Here is a 22,337-nt window from a genome sequence, read left to right as displayed (position 1 = left end):
TAAGTACCTTCATTGTTCAATCAGAAGATTACAACTTTATCTTCCCCTAAAGTAGGGTCTAAGTAGGATGGAGTAATTTAAAGTTTACACCTTCAAATATGCATATATTTGCACATGTGTGTAAGTGTATACATATATACACACAAATAAGTGTAACAAATACTATTCATTACCTTCAAAACTGTCCTTTTTGTTGGTTCTCCCTTATAAACTGACCCTATCAATCTACATCTTTGGCATAGCTGCTGAGCATCCTGTCAGATGTTTTGGTACTAGAAAATTAGCTAATGGCCCTGCTGCCATGATGTTGGCAGCAGTTTAATGTCATCTCAGAAGCAACTAAGTAGGGAAAGAGGCCTTAAAAATAAACATCACAATGAATCAGAATGGTACTCCCACTCCTCGTAGACTGTTTGATTTCTAAATTCCACATGGTATCTACTGACTATTAATAGTTATTTTTATCATTGACATTTACATATCACTTTCAAGTTTGAAAAATGTTTACATATTTTTATCTCATATGAGGCTCACAATAGCCTTGAGAGGTTCATACTATAGGTAGAGCAATCCCCATTTTACAGATGAGGAACTGAAGATCATAGAGGCTAAGTGGTTTTGTATCTAAGTGGTCTTGCACCTATATTGTCTTGACATATATGCCAATAGATCTTTAGGATAGAAATTTCACCTCATGTCTTCTGACTCCAAGTCCAAGATTCTACCATGGCATCTCTCATATATGAGTCAGATATTTCCAGGACCCATTTCAATATAAAAAATATTTATTAAATACCTTTGATGTGGAAAGAAGAGGGGCTATTAAGACAAAAACAAGACAAGAGTTGCCCTAAAAAATTACATTTTCTTTTTCTGTCATATTAGATAGCTTTTGAGGGCTTTGAATGATGAGCTCTTAGGGCCACTTGGATATCCCAACAAGCATGGGGCTTCACACACTTTCTATCATCTCTACCCTAAATACATCAAAAGGTTTGATTCCTGGATCTACCGTTTACTACTGCTTCTCTGACTTTTAACAGATTATTTAATTTCTCTAGGCCTCAGTTTTTTTTATCTATAAAATGAGAGGAATAATCTAGATGATTTTTAAGTTCTCTTCCAAGTCTGTCTTATTACCCTTTGATTCCTAATTCCACAAGTATAAGCATTCCCTTTACTGCTATCTATACTTCTATCATAAATGGTTTTCATCATTTGCTATAGTATAAAAAATCATTTGGTTGCCAATTTCCAGGAGATGAACTCTGTACTTAACTAAATAGATTAAAATGGTACTTAAAAAGCAGACCATCTGTCACTGGACTAATGCAAGAACTTGAAAAGAGATGCCAGAATTATTCTGGTTTAACCTTTGTGATGCCAGGGTCACTTGCTCTACGACAAAGAACCACTGGAGGAAGACCTAATTTGGGATAGACCACCATAGTTTGACATGATAAATGGCACTAACAGATTAACTTTGGACAATATGCTTAAACATTGTGCTCTCAGTAGCATCATAATCATTATCACCATAATCATTACAACCAGTCTTCCCATTACCATCACCACTGCCACTGCCACAATACATATTCACCAAATGCTTACTCTTAAGTGAAGATTATTTTCCAGAGGACTACTGCCTAAATTACACATATTATGTTCATTTCATTTATTCTTCATTCTCTTAAATATAGAATGTTGGATGACTATGTTGTTTTCTCTGATAGAATGTAAGCTTGTGAGGGGCAAGGGCTATCTCTATTTAGTCTTTGAATCTGGATTGCCTGGTGCCATGTGTATAGTAGCACTTAATAAGTACCTACTAGTTAATTGGTTGATTTCTATTCTTAACTCTGTAGGCCAGAATGTAACTAATTGTTCTATGATGTGTTTTACAGAAGGGAGTGCAGATTTTAGCAGATGTCAGAGATCTAAATCATAAAGGTAAATATGTGGGAAATATGGAAATGAAATATAACTATGTCATGCCTCTATTGTTCACTTGAGTTTTATGTGTGTAAAAATCATGAGCAGCAACTACTGAAAGTCAGAGAGAAAAAAGGAGAGAGGAGAAGGGAGGAGAGAGGGATAAAAGGAGACAGAGAAATAAAAAGATAGAGATGGAGGGAGGAAGGAAAAGGGGAGAAAGAAAAAGAGGCTGATAGAGGGAGGGAGGAAGAAAGAGGGAGGGAGAGGAAGGAAGGGAGAGACAGAGAGAGAGGAGGAAAGGAAAGGAAAGGAAAGGAAAGGAAAGGAAAGGAAAGGAAAGGAAAGGAAAGGAAAGGAAAGGAAAGGAAAGGAAAGGAAAGGAAAGGAAAGGAAAGGAAAGGAAAGGAAAGGAAAGGAAAGGAAAGGAAAACAAGAGTAGTCAAAAAAGTTTTAAAAAGTGGGAAAGAAAGAAAATTAAGGAAAAATAAGGAAAAAGGAGGAAGAATTGAAGGGGGAGAGAAAACCAATGGAAACATCAGTTTCTCTGAACCAGGTGGAAGGGTAAAGGAGGAAATGGCGCTTGCTTAAAGGAGAACAAAATGAGAGTGAAAGGAGCTCTTTGCCATTGCTTCCCTTAATGCTCATAATGGATCATCATATTCCCTCCCTCCCTACCAATAACCATCTCCTGTTATACTGCTTTGTACCATGACATTGTTCCTGAAGGTAATGTTTTTGTTCCTATCCCTTGTAGAAACATTAGGCAAAAGTGGGATCCAGGGGAGGCATCCCCTTTATTAAATTACCTTTTGACAACTCCCACTGGATTTTATCCAAAGCAATGTGCCTGAATACTCCCTCTAAAACTTTTCCATATTCTATAGACCCTAGGATAGAAAACATCCCATAAAAGTAATCACAAAAGTAACAAATATACATCTGATGCTTTAAGGTTTAGATTCACAAATTTAATAACAAGCATTTATTAGACATTTTTATATTCCAAACATTGTACTAACTGTTAGCAATACAAAAAGAAAACCAGACCTTGTCCTCAGGAAGGTCACATTCTAAATGGAGGAAGTAGGAGTGATGATAACTTGCAAACTTACATACAAGATGTATGTAAAGGAGATCTGAAGTGATCTCAGAAGATAGGGACTAGCATTGAAGGGAAGGAAGAAAGACCATTTTTTGAAGGTAGAATTTGATTTGTCTTAAAGGAAACTGGGGAAGGAAAGTGTAAAGGCAAAGACAGAGAGCTTTCCAGGTAGAAGAGATAGTCAATAATGGCACAGATTCAGGAAGTAGGGTATCACATTCAAAGAACAGCAAGAAGGCCAGTGTCATGGGTTCATAGAGTACACAAAGGGAAGTAAAACATAAGAAGACTAGAAAGGGAGGGAGGAACCAGGTAAAGAAGTAACTTTTTAAAATCATATGATTTATATTTGATTCAGGAGATTAAAAAGAACCACTGGAATTTATTGCTTGGATGGGGACAGGGGGAGGTAGCAAAAGAACATTATTAGATTTGACCTTTAGGTAGATCACTTTCGTAGCTGGAGTATGGACTAGAGTGGGAATACACTTTAGGTAAGGAGATGAACCAGAATGCTACTGAAAAAAAATCCAGATATGATGTGATAGGAAGGTGATATATAAGAAATATTGTAAGGTAGAAACAACAAGATTAAGCAACAGATTGGATAGGAGCAGTGACTGAGAGAAAAGTGAGGAAATGAAGATGACATCTAAATTGTAAGCTTTAGTGACTAGAATGATGGTGGTTCCCCTGATAGTAATAGAGAAATTTAGAAAAATAGAAGTTTTGGAATGAAAAATAATAAGCCTAGTCTTGGGCAGATTAAGTACTTTGGGACACCATTTAAGATAAATAATAGGCATATGAAGGAGTGAGATGTGGTCAGAAGAGAGATTAAGGCTGCCTAAATATATGTAAGAGTCATCAGCATCAAGGTGATAATTGAATCCAAGAGAGCTAGTAAGATCACTAATGGAGACAATATAGAGGGAAAAGCAAAGAGGAACTAGAACAGAGCACTGGGGAAAACTCACAATAAACAAGTACCTTGTAGTTCATTTAGTAAATGATAATTTTAGAGGCAGAGTTCTGGGGCCCTCAGACTCGAGATTCAATGTATTGTCACCTGTGAAATATTGCCTTCTATTCATTTTTCACAACAAAAGTTTGAAGTAGAGTCAGGATTCAATTTAATCCTGTCCCAAATACTATCTCAAAGCTGCACCTCTTCTTTAAAGACAATTTCTCAATTTCTAAGAAACATACAGAAATAGAAAGGTGATATCAAAAAGATAAGGCAGAGGAGAGATGAAAATAAATCAGAACATTCCCTATTTATAGGATCATATGCATTGCCTGGGAAATGCTAAGATGATTTATACGCTCATTACAAAATACCATATTTTTGATGCAAATACATTCTCAGATAATTTATTCATTCTCACCAAATGTCATGGGAAAAGAAAACATATTGGTGGATTTCACTAATGGTAGACTTTCGCAGTGATATTTGTCATCAAGTTGAGCACTTAGGTTTATGTTAATGTCTTTTCATGCTATTTTTTCATCATATTTTGACATTATTGAGGATATATCAACTATCAGAATTTCTTGTGTCTTCAGCTGTGGGACACTACAAAAATTTTATAAAATAAGAAATTCATCTCATAAAATATCCATTCTGGTGCATTTGCTGCTCATTTAAGATCAACCTCCACTAAGATCAACCTCCACAATAAGAACAGAAAGCTTCATTTTCAGAAAAAAAATATCACTAGTGCTCAACGATCCCTGATACAACAGATGCTGACACTGATGGGGAAAACAAGGCTAAGTATTATTTCTTTTCTAGATGTGGGTGTTAACAAAAACATAAAACTAAAACCAATTTCCTTTGTGATGACAAAAATGCTTGACATGTGTGAATTTGCAAATGTAGAAAATGCACTGACCCATCAAAGAAAACACAGTGATAAAGTTATGTATAAGTGACTTGGCACAAAACAAAACTAAGAGAGGATCTTAGGATGAAAACTAGCCATATGTTGGCTTCCATTAAGAAGATTCAGGGAGCAGTTGTTGACTTAGTGGATTGAAAGTCAGGTCTAGAGATGGGAGATCCTAGATTCAAAGTTGGCCTCAGACACTTCCTAGCAGTGTGACCCTGGGCAAGTCATTTAAGTCCAATTGTCTAATCCTTAATACTCTTCTGCCTTAGAATAAATACCCAGCAGGTAAATATTTTTAAAATAAAAGAAGTAAATTCAAGAAAGAATTATGGGCTTCCAAAGCCAATGAGATCTTGGAATGTAGAGTATTAAACATTAGAAAGATCATAAAATATCAGAGCTAGGAGGGACTTTAGAACATGTAATATTGATGATTTCAGAGTCAGAAAGACCTACATGAACTGATATAGAGTGAAATAAGCAGAATCAGGAGAACCTCGTCACAGCCATATTGTGGATGAAAGACTTAACTATTCACAGCAATATAATGATTTAGGACAGATCTGAGGGACTTATGACAAAGAATGCTATCCACATACAGATCAAAGCAGATTAATCTTTAACTTTAGTTTACTTGTGTTTTTGTTTGGGGATTTGGGTTTTATATGAGTATTTTCCTACAACAATGACCAATATGGAAGCATATTTTGCATGATAATACATGTATAATCCATATCAAATTGCTTATCATCTTCAGGAGGGAGGAGGGATGTGAGGGAAGGAGACAATTTGGATCTTATAATTTCAGAAAATGTATGTGAAAAATTATTGCTTGTAATTGGGAAAATGAAATATTTTTAAAATAAAAAGCATAGAATATTAAACATAGTAGAAACCATAGAAAGTTAAGGGACCGTAGTACCTAGGATATGATAAGGGATCTTATAATTGTTGTGGGCTGATGAGGCTAGAATTTTGCCCTTGAACACACAGTGCCTGACACAGAACAGGGAAAGGGTTAGGGATGGATGTGTGATTTCAATGGTATTGGTGGAACTTCCAGATTTGGAAACTACCTCTGCGACTGACAGTCTTACAGAACTGCCCAGAAGACCAAGAGGTTTAGTGACTTGCCCAGGGTCACATGGCACCATAAGAGGAAGGAGGACTAAAAGTCAGGTCTTCCTAAATCCAATGTTAATATTATATCTAAGGCTGGGGATAATCCTTGAAGACTCATTTTAGGATCATAAATACCTCTAGTAGAAGAAACCTAGGAAATCATCTCATTCATTCCCTCCTTTTTCAAGTGAACAAACTGGAGAGAGACAGAGACAGAAACATTTTCATGTGCAGCAACTTCTGAGAGAAAGTCAGAGAGAAAACTGGAGAGAGAAGAAGGGGGAGAGAGGGAAAAAAGGAGAGAGATAAAAAGAGAGAGATGGATGGAGGAAGGAAAAGGGGAGAAAGAAAGAGGCTGATAGAAAGAGGAAGGAAGAGAAAGACGGAAAGAGGGAGGGGAAAGAGAAAGAGGGAGGAGAGAGGAGGGAGAGGGAAAGAGGAGAAAGAGGGGGAAAGAGAGAGGAAGGGAAGAGCAAAAGAAAGTGTGTGGAAAGAAAGGGAGGGAGGGAGAGGGGAAGAGAGAGAGAGAGAGAGAGAGAGAGAGAGAGAGAGAGAGAGAGAGAGAGAGAGAGAGAGAGAGAGAGAGAGAGAGAGAGAGAGAGAAGGAAGGGGGAAAGGGGGAAGGGTGGGGAAGGGACTTACTCATGGTCACATACTAATTAGTAGAAAAACCACCATTAGAACCTAGAGCTTTTGACTCCCAGTCCATTTTCATTTCTGCTAACAGTGTTTTGTAAGAGATATAAAGTTTTAATTTGCCATGGTTGCCACTTACATGGAGCTTAAGAGTCTAACCGGTGGATAAGCAATGGGAGGTGTCAATAAAACAGGCAAAAGGTCCAGCAAGCCTTTGACACTGCAGCAAGTACCAACACATACACACACATACACACACACACACACACACACACACACACACACACACACACACACACACACATATGCAAAAAAAAATAGTCACTCAAAAGAAAAAACAAATACCATCAACTTTACACTGTCAGCCCCTGGGATACTTAGTCTCAATGATCAAACTATTTTACTATATTTCAAAAGCAAAAGTTTATGTCAGCAGATTAAAAGTCCATGAAATGGGGTTGGATGGAGGGCAGAAAGGGAAAGAGAGGAATAACAGCCTACAAGTTGGAAGAATTGGGCTCCGTGGCCACTCAGACATACTGAGATTGCTAGGACATTAAAATGATCTTAAAGGTAACTGTCTGACCTTACCCCTAGGCAATGTTATTTCCTAGGAATCATTTAGATTGTTATCCTAGAGATAATAATGATGATAATTTGCATTTTTATATCTAAGGTTTTCATAGTATGACTCTAGGCAAGTCATTTAATGTCTGTCTGCCTCAGTTTGCTCATCTATTAAATGGGGATTAAGATAGCATCTGCCTCCCAGAGTTAAGAATCAAATGAGATATTTATAGAGAGCTTCGCCACACCTAAAGTACAATGTAAGTGCTAGCTATTTTTATCATTAATATTATTATTATTTTCACTATTACTTGTTGTTGTCATTCAGTTATTTCAATTGTGTTTGACTCTTTGCAACACCATATCTGTTTTTCTTGGCAAAGATACTAGAATGGTTTTCCATTTCTTTCTTCAGTTCATTTTACAGATAAAGAAACTGAGGCAAATAGGGTTAAGTGACTTGTCTAGAGCCACACAATCTAGTAAGTATATCAGACTAGATATGAATTCATGAAGATGTCTTCCTGACTCCAGTCCTGGCACTCTCTCCACTGTGCTACCCAGCTTCCCATTAGTGTTAATATTATTATTATTATATAATATTATTACTATTAAATTATTTTTATTATCATTTATTCTTTAAAATAATTCTATGAGGAATTTGCCCAAATTTTAGATATTAAACAACTCAAAATCTAAGCTATTAAGAAAGTTAGATATTTACTCTCAGTGAGATTTTGGGTGAAGTGGAATTTGACCCTATCAGGACATCTTCACCCAAGTGCAGCACTTTGTTCCATGCCCCATTCTGTCTTGTTTTGAGGGGCAATCTGCAGACTGAATTTTCAGTGTAACCAAAAGATTGCATCTAATTTCTGACATTAATCAATTTTCAAAATCATGAAATGGTAGAGACACTGAAATCTGTAGTCAAACGACTTGGCTTCAAATCAAATAACTTGTGTTATTTTAGCAAATCATGCCCCCAGTTTAAGCCTCTGTTTCCTTTTTAGTGTACAAGTTGATGGTTAAACTAGATGATCCCAGAGGTCCCTTCCAACTCTCAATACTATACTCTTTATCCTTGGCCTGCAAAAATCCATTTTCAGCTTTTCGCCTCTCTTTCATCTCTCAGACTATCTCCTTGCTTGAAGGAATTTCTGTATCAGGCCTCATCAACTGCACAGAAAATTAAGTCTCTAGAACTTCTCATCATTTTGACTCATCCATAATTAATCACAGGGATATAAAGTCTTAATATTTAATTTCTGCATAACATCTCTACATTACAATTGTGATAGGCTCAAATTGGTAACATACTGTAATTACTGAATTTCATGGTTCCAGCAACTAAGAAATGAATTGAGCGTCCCTCTTCTATCTCCATAACTGTGAGGTTTCCCCAATTCATATTGCACACTCCTTTATCTGAATATGAGTTTAAAATATTGATTGAAAACCAAGAATAATGCCCATGAGTTATGTGACCCATATTTCTTTTATTTTTAAACCCTTACTTTCCATCTTACAATCACTACTGTGTATTGGTTCCAAGGCAGAAGAGCAGTGAGGGCTAAGCATTTGAAGTTACCCAGGGTCACCCAGCTAGGAAGCATCTGAGGTCAAATTTGAATCCAGGATCTCCTGTCTCTAGTCCTGGTTCTCAATCTACTAAGCCATCTAGCTACCCCCACGTGCCCTGTATTTAGAAGCTTCTTCCCACTGAATCAAATTGTACCAGCTACATGTGGGAAAACTATAGCTTCCACTTAAAATTATAATAATATCTTCTTAGGGCTCTACTACTCTAAAATGAATTTTGATAGGATGGTGTTAGGTCCCTTCCAGATCCACCATTCCATATTCTAGGTTCTAATAGTTTTTTTTAGCTCTACCATTCTAGAATATTTCTCAAACACTCATTTTTTAAAAGTACTTTGACATCTATTGCCTCATTTACAAATACTGAATCATGTAATTGTTTAAAGAGTTAGAGACAGCCTCAAAGATTGGCAAACCTGCCTCTCACTTCCCAACAAAGAATTTAATAGGAAAAGAGAAGGAATTCAAAAAAGGTTCATTTCCTGACCCAAAGGTACACAATTGTCTAATAGCAGAACCAAGAAACCCTGTCCATGATCCATTAGTTAACAGATGTTAATAAAATGTTTACAACATGCTATGAATATTCCTGGTTTAACTCTGGAGTAATACAAAGATAAATATAACATGTTCCCTACCCTCCATTAGCTTAGGATCAATTCGGAGTTTATAATTATTTTACTTTCCAAACAACAAATCTTGAGTTGAGTCATCTAGTCCAACTCCTTTATTCTGAAGACCAAGAAACTGAGTCTAGGAGAGGCTCATATAGTTAGCAGTTAATAAATACTTATTGACTGGCCAACTATTGAGATCCTTTTGATAGAACTGAGGAAGGAAAGATTTTAAAATATCTTCAAGTAAATCCACTAGCCCGACACTTGAGAAAGCTTTGGAATGTGTACAGAAAAGAATGACCAGGGTAAGGAAAGATCTACAAATAAGGGCTTAAGGAAATAAGGAGGAACTATAGGGAGACATAACTTCATAAAAGAAAAAATGAAAACTTTCTAATAATTAGAGTTGTCAAAAGAAAAAGGAAAAGGGCATCCGTTGCCTCATGAGTCAGTGAAAGGAACCATCTAGCGACCATTTGTTGGTAATGTTATCAGAGGGACTAATCTTTAGGTCAGGACTAAGGCAGCCAGGTGATGCAGTGGATAGAGCTGGGCTTGAAATCAGGAAGACCCATCTTGAGTTCAAATATGGCCTCAGACATAAATTAGCTGTGTGATCCTTACGTAGCTGAAGCCTGTTTTCCTGTTTCCATCTATAAAACGAGCTGGAGTTGGAAATGGCAAACGACTCTGGTATCTTTGCCAAGAAAATCCCCAAAAGGGGTCCCGTAGAGTCGGACACAACTGAAAACAACGGAAAAACAACATAGGATATTGAATTCTAAGGTTGCTTTAAGCTCTGAATTTATGAGTCAATGTTGGCTCTGGTGGGGAGGAGAACCGAGAACAAATCTCTTGGCAAATCCATTTTACATCACGTGTGACGTAACCTTTGGAAGAGACCAATTAGTTTAAAATGAAAAAAAAAAAATCCTCAGTAGTTAGTTTGTGCTAATAACACTTGGAGCCACCAGATGGCGCAAAGGTAAACCTTCAGAGACAATCTGCAGTACTTGATCATCTGCTCTCTTAAAAAGACCTTAAGTCTTTTACAGCATTTCAGAATACTAAAAATCCCCCAATGTCCTTTCGTCATTGTGTAAATAAATGAAAAGTATTCATTGTGACTTCTTATTATGCAAAATGTGCAAGAATATTTTACTAAGGAGACTTCACAAGTAGTTAGGACGTATGGCAAAATGTAGGTGCCCAAGGGGTTAATACGAATACCCAAGTGCCCCCTCCATATGGAGATCTTCCCCCAGATGCCAAGGTGAAAGGAACATGATGTAAGAGTGGAGAAAATACTATTCAAGTGCCCCCTCCATATGGAGATCTTCCCCCAGATGCCAAGGTGAAAGGAACATGATGTAAGAGTGGAGAACCCAACTGCCCCCTCCATATGGAGATCTTCCCCCAGATGCCAAGGTGAAAGGAACATGATGTAAGAGTGGAGAAAATACTATTCTTAGCATCAGAAGACAGTTCCTATCTTGAAACTGACACCAGCTGTGTGATGTTGGGCAAATAATTCAACTTTCTGAGCCTTAGTTTCTTCTTCTTGATAATAGAGTGAAATACTTATACTCCCTGCCTCATTAGTTTTTAAAGGAAGAACATTCTAAATTTAAGGTGCTCCAGAAAGCTGTTATTATTATTCCTGTTGTTAGGTATGCTAGTTTGTTTGAACTTCATTCAATAGTCCAAGAGTTGGCAATAACAAATCAAATAACCACAATAACTAACATTTATAGAGCACTGTACTATGTGCCAGGCAATGTGCTAAGTTCTCAGGACACAATAAGAGGCAAAAGATAGTCCCTGCCCTCAAGAAGTTTTCAAACTAATGGGAGAAGAAGAAGCAGACATAATATAGATGGATATATATTTTATATATCATATTTATATGTAATTTTATACAAATTTATAAATTTATATAAACAAAACAAACATATATGACATGTATATAATAGGCTATAGATACAATAAATAGGAAATAATTAACAAAGAGAAGGCAATAGAATTCATGTTCAAGGCACTATGCTAGGTGCTGAGGGAAATAAAAAGATCCTTTCAGTGCTTCCCCTGCTCTCTTTCTTATAAGGGGATAAGAATTCAATGCAGATAAATGAAATGTAAGACAGGGACAGATACAAAGATTAGGCCTATCCTTTCTTTGGTGCAAGGAATTCCCAGCAAAGAACTTTCTCTACAAAAGCTGATTAACATATCTGCAACTTAAAATCTCTTAGAAAGTTGCCTATAGTACAGAGGGGTTAACCAAGTTGCCTTGGGTCACACAGCTTATATGTGCCAAAGGTGGAACTTGAACCCAAGGACTTTAGGCTTTGGATCTTAATATCATTATAATGAGCATCAGATCAGAGTCAAAAGAACCTAGAGTATACCACATACTAAGATATATTGTGTGCCCAGAGAGAAATTATTTAACCTCTCAGTTTCCCAAATAATTCTCCCTGAAGATAAATTGCTAATCTGCATAAATTGGGAATAAGGGAAGGAGGAAGAATTTCTAATCACAACAATGCAAGCATAGATTCAAATTCTGATCTTCCCCCACCAAAAAATAATAATAATAATAATAAAGTAGGTAAAAAAAGCCCTGAAAATAAAAATAAATTGAAATCAACTGGCTCCGTGGCAGGATATCATGGTAGTGGCTTCATCTGCTTATGATTTGGTTCCCTCTTCTGTAAAAGTCACAACATATGACTTTTACCGTCTCTTATACTTCAGATGTTCCATGAGTCTGGGTTTTGCAAGCCTGAGTACCCAGTGACATAAATACTTGCAAGAAATTTTACATGATCTGCCCTGAAGGAATTATTCTGTTAAGCATCTAACAGAACCTGTTGGCATGAAGAAAACCCCTTAAACTCTGAGGGGGAATCTGACTTTATGAGAATGCAGACCCTACCAAAAAAGATTGGAAAATGTTCATATCAGTGGATCTTAATTGCTTGGTGTTCATAAAGAAAAATGTTCTGATCAAATTGCATCCTCCTTTTAGATTCAATGAAAACCATTCTAGACAAAATATTAATCACATGACCTGCTCTCTTTGCATCTCAAAATCAATCCCTTGGCAAGCAATTATTAGGTGCCTACTCTGTGCCAGGCACTGTGATAGTTCTAGAAATCAAAGACAAAAATCAATAGTCTCTACCTTCAAGGAGCTGAAACACTGTCTATATATGTGCAATATTGGCACAGGGAGATGAGGAGCAGGGGAGGGAAGGCACCAACAACTGGAGACATGAGGAAAAGCCTCATGTAAAAGAAAATACTGAGCTGATCCTTGAAGGAAAGTAGAGATTCCAAAATAGGAAGTTGAAGAAGTGCATCTCAGATATGAAGAAAAGCAAAGCAAGAGACTGAGATAGATAAGAAAAGGCAAGATGACTAGTTTGGCTTGAAACAATGGGAGGCTGAAGGTATCTCTTTGGAGACTGCAATAATAATAATCACTGCCCCCTCCTGCCTACAACCATTGCTTCTGAGAATTTAATCAGCCACATATTGTTACAACAATTTACTCATTTTTATTTAACTTAAGTGCTAAATAATGGTTCCTCAGGTCCATTTGCAGGCATGTAGGTGGTGCTTTGGATTTGGAGTCAGGAAGATCTGAACTCAAATCCTGCCATAGATATTTTCCAGTTGTGTGTCATTGTTGAGTCATGCATGACTCTTCTTGACCCCATTTCATATTTTCTTGGCAAAGATAATGGAGTGGTTGGACATTTCCTTCTTCAACTCATTTTATAGATAAGGAAACTGAGGCAAACAAGGTTAAATGACTTGCCCAGGGTCATACAGCTAGTAAGAGTCTGAGGCCAAATCTGAATTTGTGAAGAAGTCTTCCTGATTCCATAACTAATACTCAATCCACTGTGCCACCTAGTTGCCCGCCTAGTTGTATGGAACTAAGCAAATCACTGGCACTCTCTAAGCCTCAATTTCCTTATCTATAAGAGTTCCCTTTAAGATTACTTCCATTTTACTCTACATATATTGTCTATGCAGTTATTTGCCTATTATCTCCCCCATAAGAATGAAAATTCCTTGAGAGCAGAGACTTTGCCTAACACAGTTGTTGATTGATTAAAAAGAAGATAATAATAACACATCTCTCACCGGGTTTTTGAAAGGATAAAATAATGCAATATATGTAAAAAACTATAGAAATGATAACATGGTAGCTATTTCATTATGAAACTGTTGAGTATATGGAGAATGCTAAAGTACAAGATTGGAAAGGTAAATTGAGGCCGGATTAAAAATGGCTTTAAATTTCAAGGAGTTTATATTTAATCTTAGAGATCAGGAAAAAAATCATTTGTTTACTGAGTAGGTGTGTGACCTGGTCAGATTTGTGATTTAGGAAAATTAGAATGACAAAAGGCTTAGCAGGAATATTGATTCCAGATAGTCACAGAGAAGGACAAGGTTGAAAAAAGACAACTTGAGAATAACATGGCCAAATCAAGCCATGGGGAAAGAAGACCCCACTGAGCATCTCTGTGAATTCTCAGATTCTCAAAAAAGGGAAAAATTAATTCTGTGTCTTCCAATTTGGCACCATATAAATCCTCATGTGGAGGAGACTTCTGGGTAATATAATTTTAAAAGACAAGCTTGTTAATTTTAGAGCTGCATCAATGTGTCTTCAGGCATGTTTTATGTCCCTACACTGTTAAGAATGTTGGTGATTGTTGGATTTCAATCCCTGGTTGGAATTTGCATGTAGAAAGCCAATTGTCAGTGTTACGGAATACAAAAATAAAATATTGCTCATGATCCTTCTCTAATTTGGCAGTACTTATAGCCCTCCAGAATGTGCTGGGAGGGACCGTAAAAAATCATATAATCCAACAGGACTGTTTTCCTAAGAGGCAAATGAGGGCAGCTAAAGGAATGATGGGGCTGGAGTCTGACAAGACCCTGGGTTAAATTATGCCTATGACACTGACTAGTTGTGTGGCCATAGGCAAATTACTTGTTTTTCTGAGCTTCAATTTTTGTGCCCCACGCCCCCCAAAAAGCAACATTAAATATTCTATTGGATGGATCTGAGGACTCAGGAGAGAAGATGCATGTCTGCAATACTTTGTAAAGTACTATTTGTCTCATACTCCTCTCATCTGTTCTACTTCTAATATCTCCTCTTCACTTTAGATTATTATTCTTTATGTATAAATTTGGTCGTATAACTTCTTTATTCTAACCTCTTCCATGGCTCCCTACTATCTGCAGAATAAAATCCAAATTCTTTGACACAGTCTAATGGTGAAGTCTTATTTCAAACAGTCATTTCCTACATATTCTATGGTTAGCCAAAATGACCTACTTGCTCCTTTGTCGAATAAACCCCATTACTTTCTGACTTCTTCCCTTTGATTACATTGTCCTGGAAGGTATCCCCTTCTACCACCCTCTTTTGTTGAATCTCTACTATAATAATAACAACAATAATAATAAGTAGCATTTACATGGTGTTTAAAGTTCACCAAGTGTTTTGTAAATATTATTTCATTTGATCCTCACAACTCTGTGAGTTGGAGGTAATTATAATCCCCATTTTGCAAATGAGAAAACTGAGGCTAAACAGAGCTGATCCTTCAGTTAGATGTGATCATTCCTTCCCTAGCAATGTAACACACTGCACTTTTTTATGTTCTTACATTGATCATTTGAACAATGAATGACATGGGGAGGGGGAGTACTGAAAAGGTCACTAACAATAGATGTCAGCGCCCCCATTCTCCTTGTCTGAATCCTTTGACTCAGTCCTGTAACTATGGAGAAGTCATTTAACATCTACAAATCTCAGCTTCCTCACTTGTAAAGTGAGAGTAAATATCTGTCACTGTCCACTTCCACCTGGTTGTTATACATGAGCTGAAATGTCAAGAACTGCACCTTATCATTATGGACAGTTGAGTGATTTGTGCATGTATTGCGTGACCTCTTTGAGACTAAACTAGAAGTCTTCAGGCAGAGAGGTTGGATGCTCCCCGAAGGGCTATCTTGTAGAGAGAAGCTTTGTTCCAGTACTATTTGAACTAAAGAGCTGCTTCATTCCCTTCCGATTCTGAGTTCCCATGGATCATGGGCCATCCCATGATCCATCCCTCCAGGGCATTCTGCCCAGTGAAAAGATTAAATAAATGTTTGTTGGGTTGAATGTGACCACACAAACTAGAAGTAGCCAGATGAGGACTAGAAGAGCCTAGGTCTCCTGGCATTTAATCCAGGGCTTTTTCTGCTAAACCATATTAGTATTACCAAGAAGAATATCCTTTACTAAAAACAAAAACAAACAAAAAAACAAAAAAAAAACCATAGATGAACCAGACAACTTGAAAAGTAATATGATGGATTTATCATATCCTATTTTTAAAAAGCAAGTTGTACATAAGTAACTTCAGATTCCCTCCTGGCTACCGATTGACTTTGAGAACCACAAATTAAGATTATCTGTGTTTTATTTCTGTTGACCTCTAGATGGTATAGAGGATTAAATGCTGGTCCTGTAGTCACAAAGACTCATCTTTGAGAGTTCAAATCTGGCTTCAGATACTAGTGGTGTTATCCTGGACAAGTTATTTAACCCTGTTTGCCTCAGTTTCCTCATCTACAAATGTGCCCAAGAAGGATATGGAAAGCAATGCCAGTATCTTCACCAAGAAAACCCCAAATGTGGTCACAAAGAGTTGGATGCCACTAAAACAAGTGAACAAAAACAAATTATATTTTAATTGGGTTTAGGTTGCACTGAGGAATTCCATTGGTCTAAAGTTTGACACCTCCCTTATGAATAATAAAGATTCTCAGTTCCTCATTAACTTTTTCTGTTTTACTTTGTATATGGAAATTGCCTTCTTCATTTTTGGTATAAATAAAATTCAGATTAAAAAAATAATTTTTCTAAAAAAATGCATTTTATTACTTCTCTTTTAAAATTCTTACTAAAATTGTTCCTTAATTATTAAGCTTTTTTATGTGACTTTCACATATAATGTCAGCATTTAAATTCCGGTTTTCTGACTCTAGGTCTCTTTCTGTTATAATAGGCTTCATGCTTCATCTCTCAGTCTGAATCACAATAATTGAGAGAATCATAAATTTGGAGCCAGAAGAAGCATTCAAGGTCATCTAATCCAACCCACTCATTTTCAGATAAGAAAACTGACCTAGATTCAAGAAGTGATTTGTTGAGATCCCAAGTTAGAAGTAAAAGAGTTAGGATTTGAACTCATGCACACCAGCTGTGGAACTAGTAGTCCTTCCATTAATTTACTTGCCCCTTTGAGAGCCCTATATTTTCTCTCCAGACAACAGGGCATGATGATGTCCACAGAGATGTCAAGTTAAATGGATTCTTTAATATTTTGCCAGTGTTTCAATACTGTGTTCCGTTGCTGTTTTTCAGGAGAAAGTGAAATCAAAGGAATCAAGGTAAGCAGGATGGTTACCAGGGATGTGTAGATGCATGTCTACTTGGCATGGGAATGGGAATAATGTCAATGTTAAATGGCTGTTGGTGAAATATGATCCAGGATTCTCTTGGGGAATAGTGGGGAAAACACAGTACTTGGAGTTTCAAGATCAGGCTTTGAATTTCAGCCACAATAGATGCTTACTATTCTATGACCTTAAACAAGTCACTTTCTTCTAAGCCTCAGTTTCCTCATTTGTAAAATGGAGAAAATAATCTTCTAATTGCCTCCCTCAATTTAATTTCATAAAGTAGAACAAGCAATTATAACCTGCCAGGGATATAGTGAGAAAATGAGGTTGCTTGTTTTGAAGCAGTTATACTCTATTGAGGGGAAACAATATGAACAAAATAATATAATATACATTTGTAAGCATAAAGTAAATATAAAATAATTTGGGGGATTGAAGAGAATACTTAACAACTTCAAACTTTTTGAGGGAAGGTAATATAAAATATAAATTCTTATGTTTGTCTTATAAAATGCAGATACTGTGGAGATTGTTGCTACTCCTTTTCATACTACTTACCATTTCTCTTTCCTCTAGAATCCTTTGCCACCTCCTAGGTAAGGCTCGCAAAATATATTTGTTTCTCATGAAAGTGTTTTCATCTTTGCTTGATAATTCAGATTTGGGGTGATAGAGCACCAGACTTAGTTCGGATACTAGGATTCTACTAAAGGGACTAAATTTCTACCAGGGAAATCAGCCTGGGGGATGGAAAGCTCTTCAAGAATGAAATTCTGATGACCCTAAGGGAAACAATTCTGATGAGGACTAAAAGGAGGCTATTGTCAAGAGACAAAAGTGAAAGCCCAGGAAACTCAGCAACCAGTTTAGAAATGAAAGGGCATGTGCATAAAATAGTGAGGTGAAAGGGCAAATGAAAGAGGAAGAATACTTTCCACTGGTAAAGTCAGAAGTGTAAGAACTGTTTAATGCAATTACCAGCCACAATTCCAGAGGACCAACAAGAAGCCTACTTCCTATCTCTTAAGGAGAGGTGATGGGCTCAACTTAAAGAATGGGAAATACATTTATATATATATAAATTTTGTTACAAAGTTTTTATTTTCCCTTTTTTTTTCCAATGGGAGAGTTGGGAACAATGGTAGAAGGGAAGCAAGGAAGGAAGGAAGGATTCATTGAAGCATTTTTAAAGATACAGAAGAAAATGAAGAAATTCAGATAAGCTGGACACTTGAAATTTTTGTGTTGAATCCATTATAAACTTAAAAGGGAAAGCAAAGTGTACAAAATAGAGATTGCAATTCCATGGACAGTATTATTTTTCTGTTTTACTTGTTTTAGGAAAGTGTCCATTTCTTATCATTCTGCTAAATTTAGACTTTAAAGAAAATAAAAGGAATAATAGGATCATGGGAATGAGCTGAGGTTGTCCAGGAAAGTTAAGGACAACAAACAAAAATGAGAATTTCAAATGAATTTTGAACTGGAGAGGGTGGAACAAGAAAGGCTATATCATTCCAATGTCTATATCCTTTCTCAAAGCTTCTTCACAACTGTGGAAGGGTATCTGATTTTAGAAACATTGCTTTAGAGTGGCTTATTTCTTTTATCCATTTCCTTCCTTCTAAGAACTATTTTTTTTAATCTTATGATCTTCCAAATTAAATTATATTTTATTTCTCTATCAACAGACCTCCAAACACCCTTCCTAAGAAATATCGACCTCTTCCTCCTGAGCCAGAAAATAGGCTCACTCTAAACCAAAGGAATGATTTGCTAGAAGCTGACAAGAGCACCAGGTAAGAGATCTGAACTCATACCACAGGCAAACTGTCAGAACTGCCTTCATGGAAGAAAGCTAAAAAATTAAGTTTTAGTTCAACACACCTTTACAAGAATTAATTAAGGAAAATGTCAACCTGATTCCTTTCTCAAAATAAGGTTGCTGTTAAAGAATATAAAGAGGGCTGCTAGGTAATAGAGTAGATAGGGTACCAGGCCTGGAGTTGGGAGGTCCTGGGTTCAAATATGGCCTTATTTGGCACCCTGTTTAAGTCACTTAACCCTCATTCTCCACCCCTAGCCATTCTTCCATCTTAGAATTGATACTAAGACAGATGATAAGAACTTTGGTTGGTTGGTTTTTTTTTTTTTGTTTTGTTTTGTTTTGTTTTTTAAGAAAGAAAGAATACTAAGAAGAAGTCACTTAGCATCCCTAGTCCTGGATTTCCTCATTTGTAAAATGTGGTGATTAAATCAGATAATCCTATCTAATCCAATTCAAAAAGCTTTAATTAAGCAATCATCTATTACATACAAGGCATTGTGCTAAGTGTTGGGAATACAAAAACAACTGCCCTCAAGGAGTTTATTTTCTACACTTACCTACTCTTCAAAGTTCCTTAAACTCTAAATTCTATAATTCCAGTTCACACTTAAATAACTTTATGGTTTACAAAAGAGAGGTCAAAAATTGTTATTACCATTTTACAGATGAGGAAACCAGATCTCAGAGTGGTTAAATTATTTGCCCACAATCCCACAGTTAATAAATACAAGACCCAGGACTCAGACCCAGATTTCTTTTCTCTAAACACATTACACTTTCCATTACATCCTGCTGCATCAAAGAAACAGGTATCTTCACCTGATCACTTAAGACATTAGAAGCTTCAAGAATATGAATCAGAAAACTGAAGTCACAAAGGAGAAGGGACTTTTCATTGTTTTAGGTTGGTTACAGTTTCTAAATCATTAAATTCCAAATCATTAAATCTCAGTAAGTGAAAACAACATCAGGCAAAAACACATTTGTCAAAAAATGTTATTGCTTCTTTGACAAATAGATATTGAAAAATCCAGACGTCTAATATTAAGTGTCCATGATAGATCACTTCTCTCATCACTCAAAGAATATTTGTTATTCTGCTGTCACCATAAAATGCAACAAACCCAAAGAGCAACTTTTCCCCAAGAGACTTAGAAAGAATGTTTTTAATGAATTTCTTTTGGGTGTAAAAATAGCTCCCTTTTTGCTGTTTTACAGAAGAATATTACTTCAACATAATTTAGATTCACTGGGCCAGTGTGACTTGTAATGGAAAGAGCTTTGGTTTTGGAGTCAGAGGACCTGAGCTCCATCCTCAGCTCTGCCTCTTAGAAGTTTAAAAGTTGGCAGTCATTCTCTCTGTAGTTTGGTTTTTTAACCTGTATTTTTTTTTAAGTTTAAAAAGATGAGCCCTTAAATTCCTCTCATTCTGTAGTTCCATGTTCTTACGACCCTTCCCACTTTAAAAATGTTTTACACTTGTGTGAATCACTCTCTTCCTTTTTGAGAGTAAAAAGATTCTTCATTGTTGCTTCCATGAAGTTTTCATCACTTTGGGTTCAAATGGGAATGCAGCATTGAACAGTTAAAAGACGAGGATATGAATTCTGGCTCTACTATTCACATACTCACTTTGAAATCTTAAGGGAAGTGTCAGCAAATCTCTAAATAAATTTCTTTATTTGTAAATGGACTAAATGTTCTCTGAGACCCATTTCCAGCTCTAAATCATATGAAGTTTTTAATTAGGAACAAATTACTTTTCTGATATTCAACTTGCTACTCTTAAAAATGGGAATTATAATACCTATACAATCTACCTTAGTTTTCTAAAATCCAATGAGAAAATGAATATGATATTTATAACTTAGGATGCTAGATAGATATAAATAATTATGGAAAGAGAATAAGTCTCAGGGCCATAAAACTGCCTCAAATCTTGTTCTAAACATTAACTGGCTACATGACCCTGGGGGAGTCATTTAATCTCTCTGGTCCTCAGTTTTATTCTTTTTAAAATGGAAATACTCTAATATTCCAATGGATCTGGGCTTTTTCAATTTGGGAGTTCCATCCAATGATTTAGGCTGCCATTAATCATAATAATAACAGCAACAGCAACAATGACAATAACAATAATAGCATTGATAGAGAGCTTTAAGGTTTTAAGGTACTTTGCATATATTACCTCATTTAATCCTTATAACAACCCTGTTCAAAAGATGCTATTATTATCCCCATTTTAGGAATGAAGAAAGTCTGATCAAGGTTATTTGACTAGCCCATCAATTCAAAGTGTCTTTCTGTCTCCAAGTCCAATGCTCTTCTCCCTCTTGTCCTTTATCCATACCTCCCATAAGTTCCCAACAGTTAACCCACCCAACTTTCTGGGGACTTCACTCAAGTTCTCCTGATACCACACTACCAGGGGAACACATGTACTGCTTTGCCATCATTTCTCGTTCTCAATATATGATTGGCCCATCTTCTCTTCTGGTCATGCATTTCTTCGATGACATCCTAGAAATCATTTCTATATAATTCTTTACTTATAATTGGGCATCTTGTTAAAGTGAGGACCATAGTAAAAATCATAATAAAGATAACAAATTTTATATACCATTTACATAATACTTTAAAGTCTGCAAAGTGCTATACCTATTGATATATAAAGATACAAATCATATATGGTCATACAATAATATATTATAACACCAATATTAACAATAATAATACATGTTTCACAGAATTGAAGAAGGTAAAGTGCTTTGTAAGACTTCCTGGCCATAGAAATATGAACTATTATTAATTTCAATCTTTAGGAAAGTTGTGCCTTAAGACAGTGTCCTTCTAAGAATATAGCGAATCAGTGCAGTTCATTTTTTCCCCTAATTGTACTTATTCTGTGGATTATGCCTAATACTGTGTGAGACACTATGTTTTCTTTCTGGGGTTTGGACATTTAGGCAATATGGATCTATCAGATAGAAGAATTCTGAAAACAGCTGTGTAGCTGACTAACTGGGGCACATGTAGCTTTATCTTCTTCTTGAACCTCAATTTTCTGATCAATAAAATGGCAATATTCCATATACCTCACAGAGCTGTGACAGTGAAGGTTAAACATGCAAGGGCTTTCTTAACTGTAAAACACACGTGAAAGATTATATATTAGCCTGACAATTTGGTGAAGGTGGCTGAGAAAAAAGGCAGGCCCTGGTACCTCATTAGAGTTGGCCTGTCTAGTGCTAAATACAGATCACAGAAGATCAAAAGGCATCTTAGAGCTGCTCCACAGGCAGCATCTTTGATCTTCAACTACTTACACCACAGAGGGCCTTCCTGCCCTTCCTTCACATGTGCCCTCTCCTGTTGCATCAGAGCCCTTGTGGAAAGGGAGCTTGGGGGTTCCTTGTTTTAGGGGAAAGGGAGGAACCCCAAGCCAGAAAACCTATAACCACATATTCCCTTGGTTTTCAGAGCCATGTATAAGACAAGATTATTTTAGCATAATTAGAATTAGAAAACTGACAGCTGCCAAG

At 36.4% G+C, this 22,337-nt stretch overlaps 1 protein-coding gene across 2 annotated transcripts in view; it reads left to right on the top strand.

Annotated features, from left to right (window-relative positions):
• The window catches only part of CLNK (cytokine dependent hematopoietic cell linker), a 96,771-nt gene that overhangs the window by 12,268 nt on the left and 62,166 nt on the right, over positions 1 to 22,337 (top strand). For both annotated transcript variants that reach the window (XM_007496734.3, XM_056802431.1), the window contains exons 4-7: positions 1,905 to 1,950; positions 16,930 to 16,955; positions 17,544 to 17,563; positions 18,659 to 18,766. In XM_007496734.3, the coding sequence (XP_007496796.2) occupies positions 1,905 to 1,950; positions 16,930 to 16,955; positions 17,544 to 17,563; positions 18,659 to 18,766 (200 nt within the window). The remainder of the gene's footprint in view (positions 1 to 1,904; positions 1,951 to 16,929; positions 16,956 to 17,543; positions 17,564 to 18,658; positions 18,767 to 22,337) is intronic.

This window comes from Monodelphis domestica, chromosome 6 (assembly GCF_027887165.1).
Source record: "Monodelphis domestica isolate mMonDom1 chromosome 6, mMonDom1.pri, whole genome shotgun sequence".
Lineage (NCBI taxonomy): Eukaryota > Metazoa > Chordata > Mammalia > Didelphimorphia > Didelphidae > Monodelphis > Monodelphis domestica.
The sequence above is the reverse complement of the archived record's forward strand: the minus strand, read 5'-3'. Positions and strand labels throughout refer to the sequence as shown.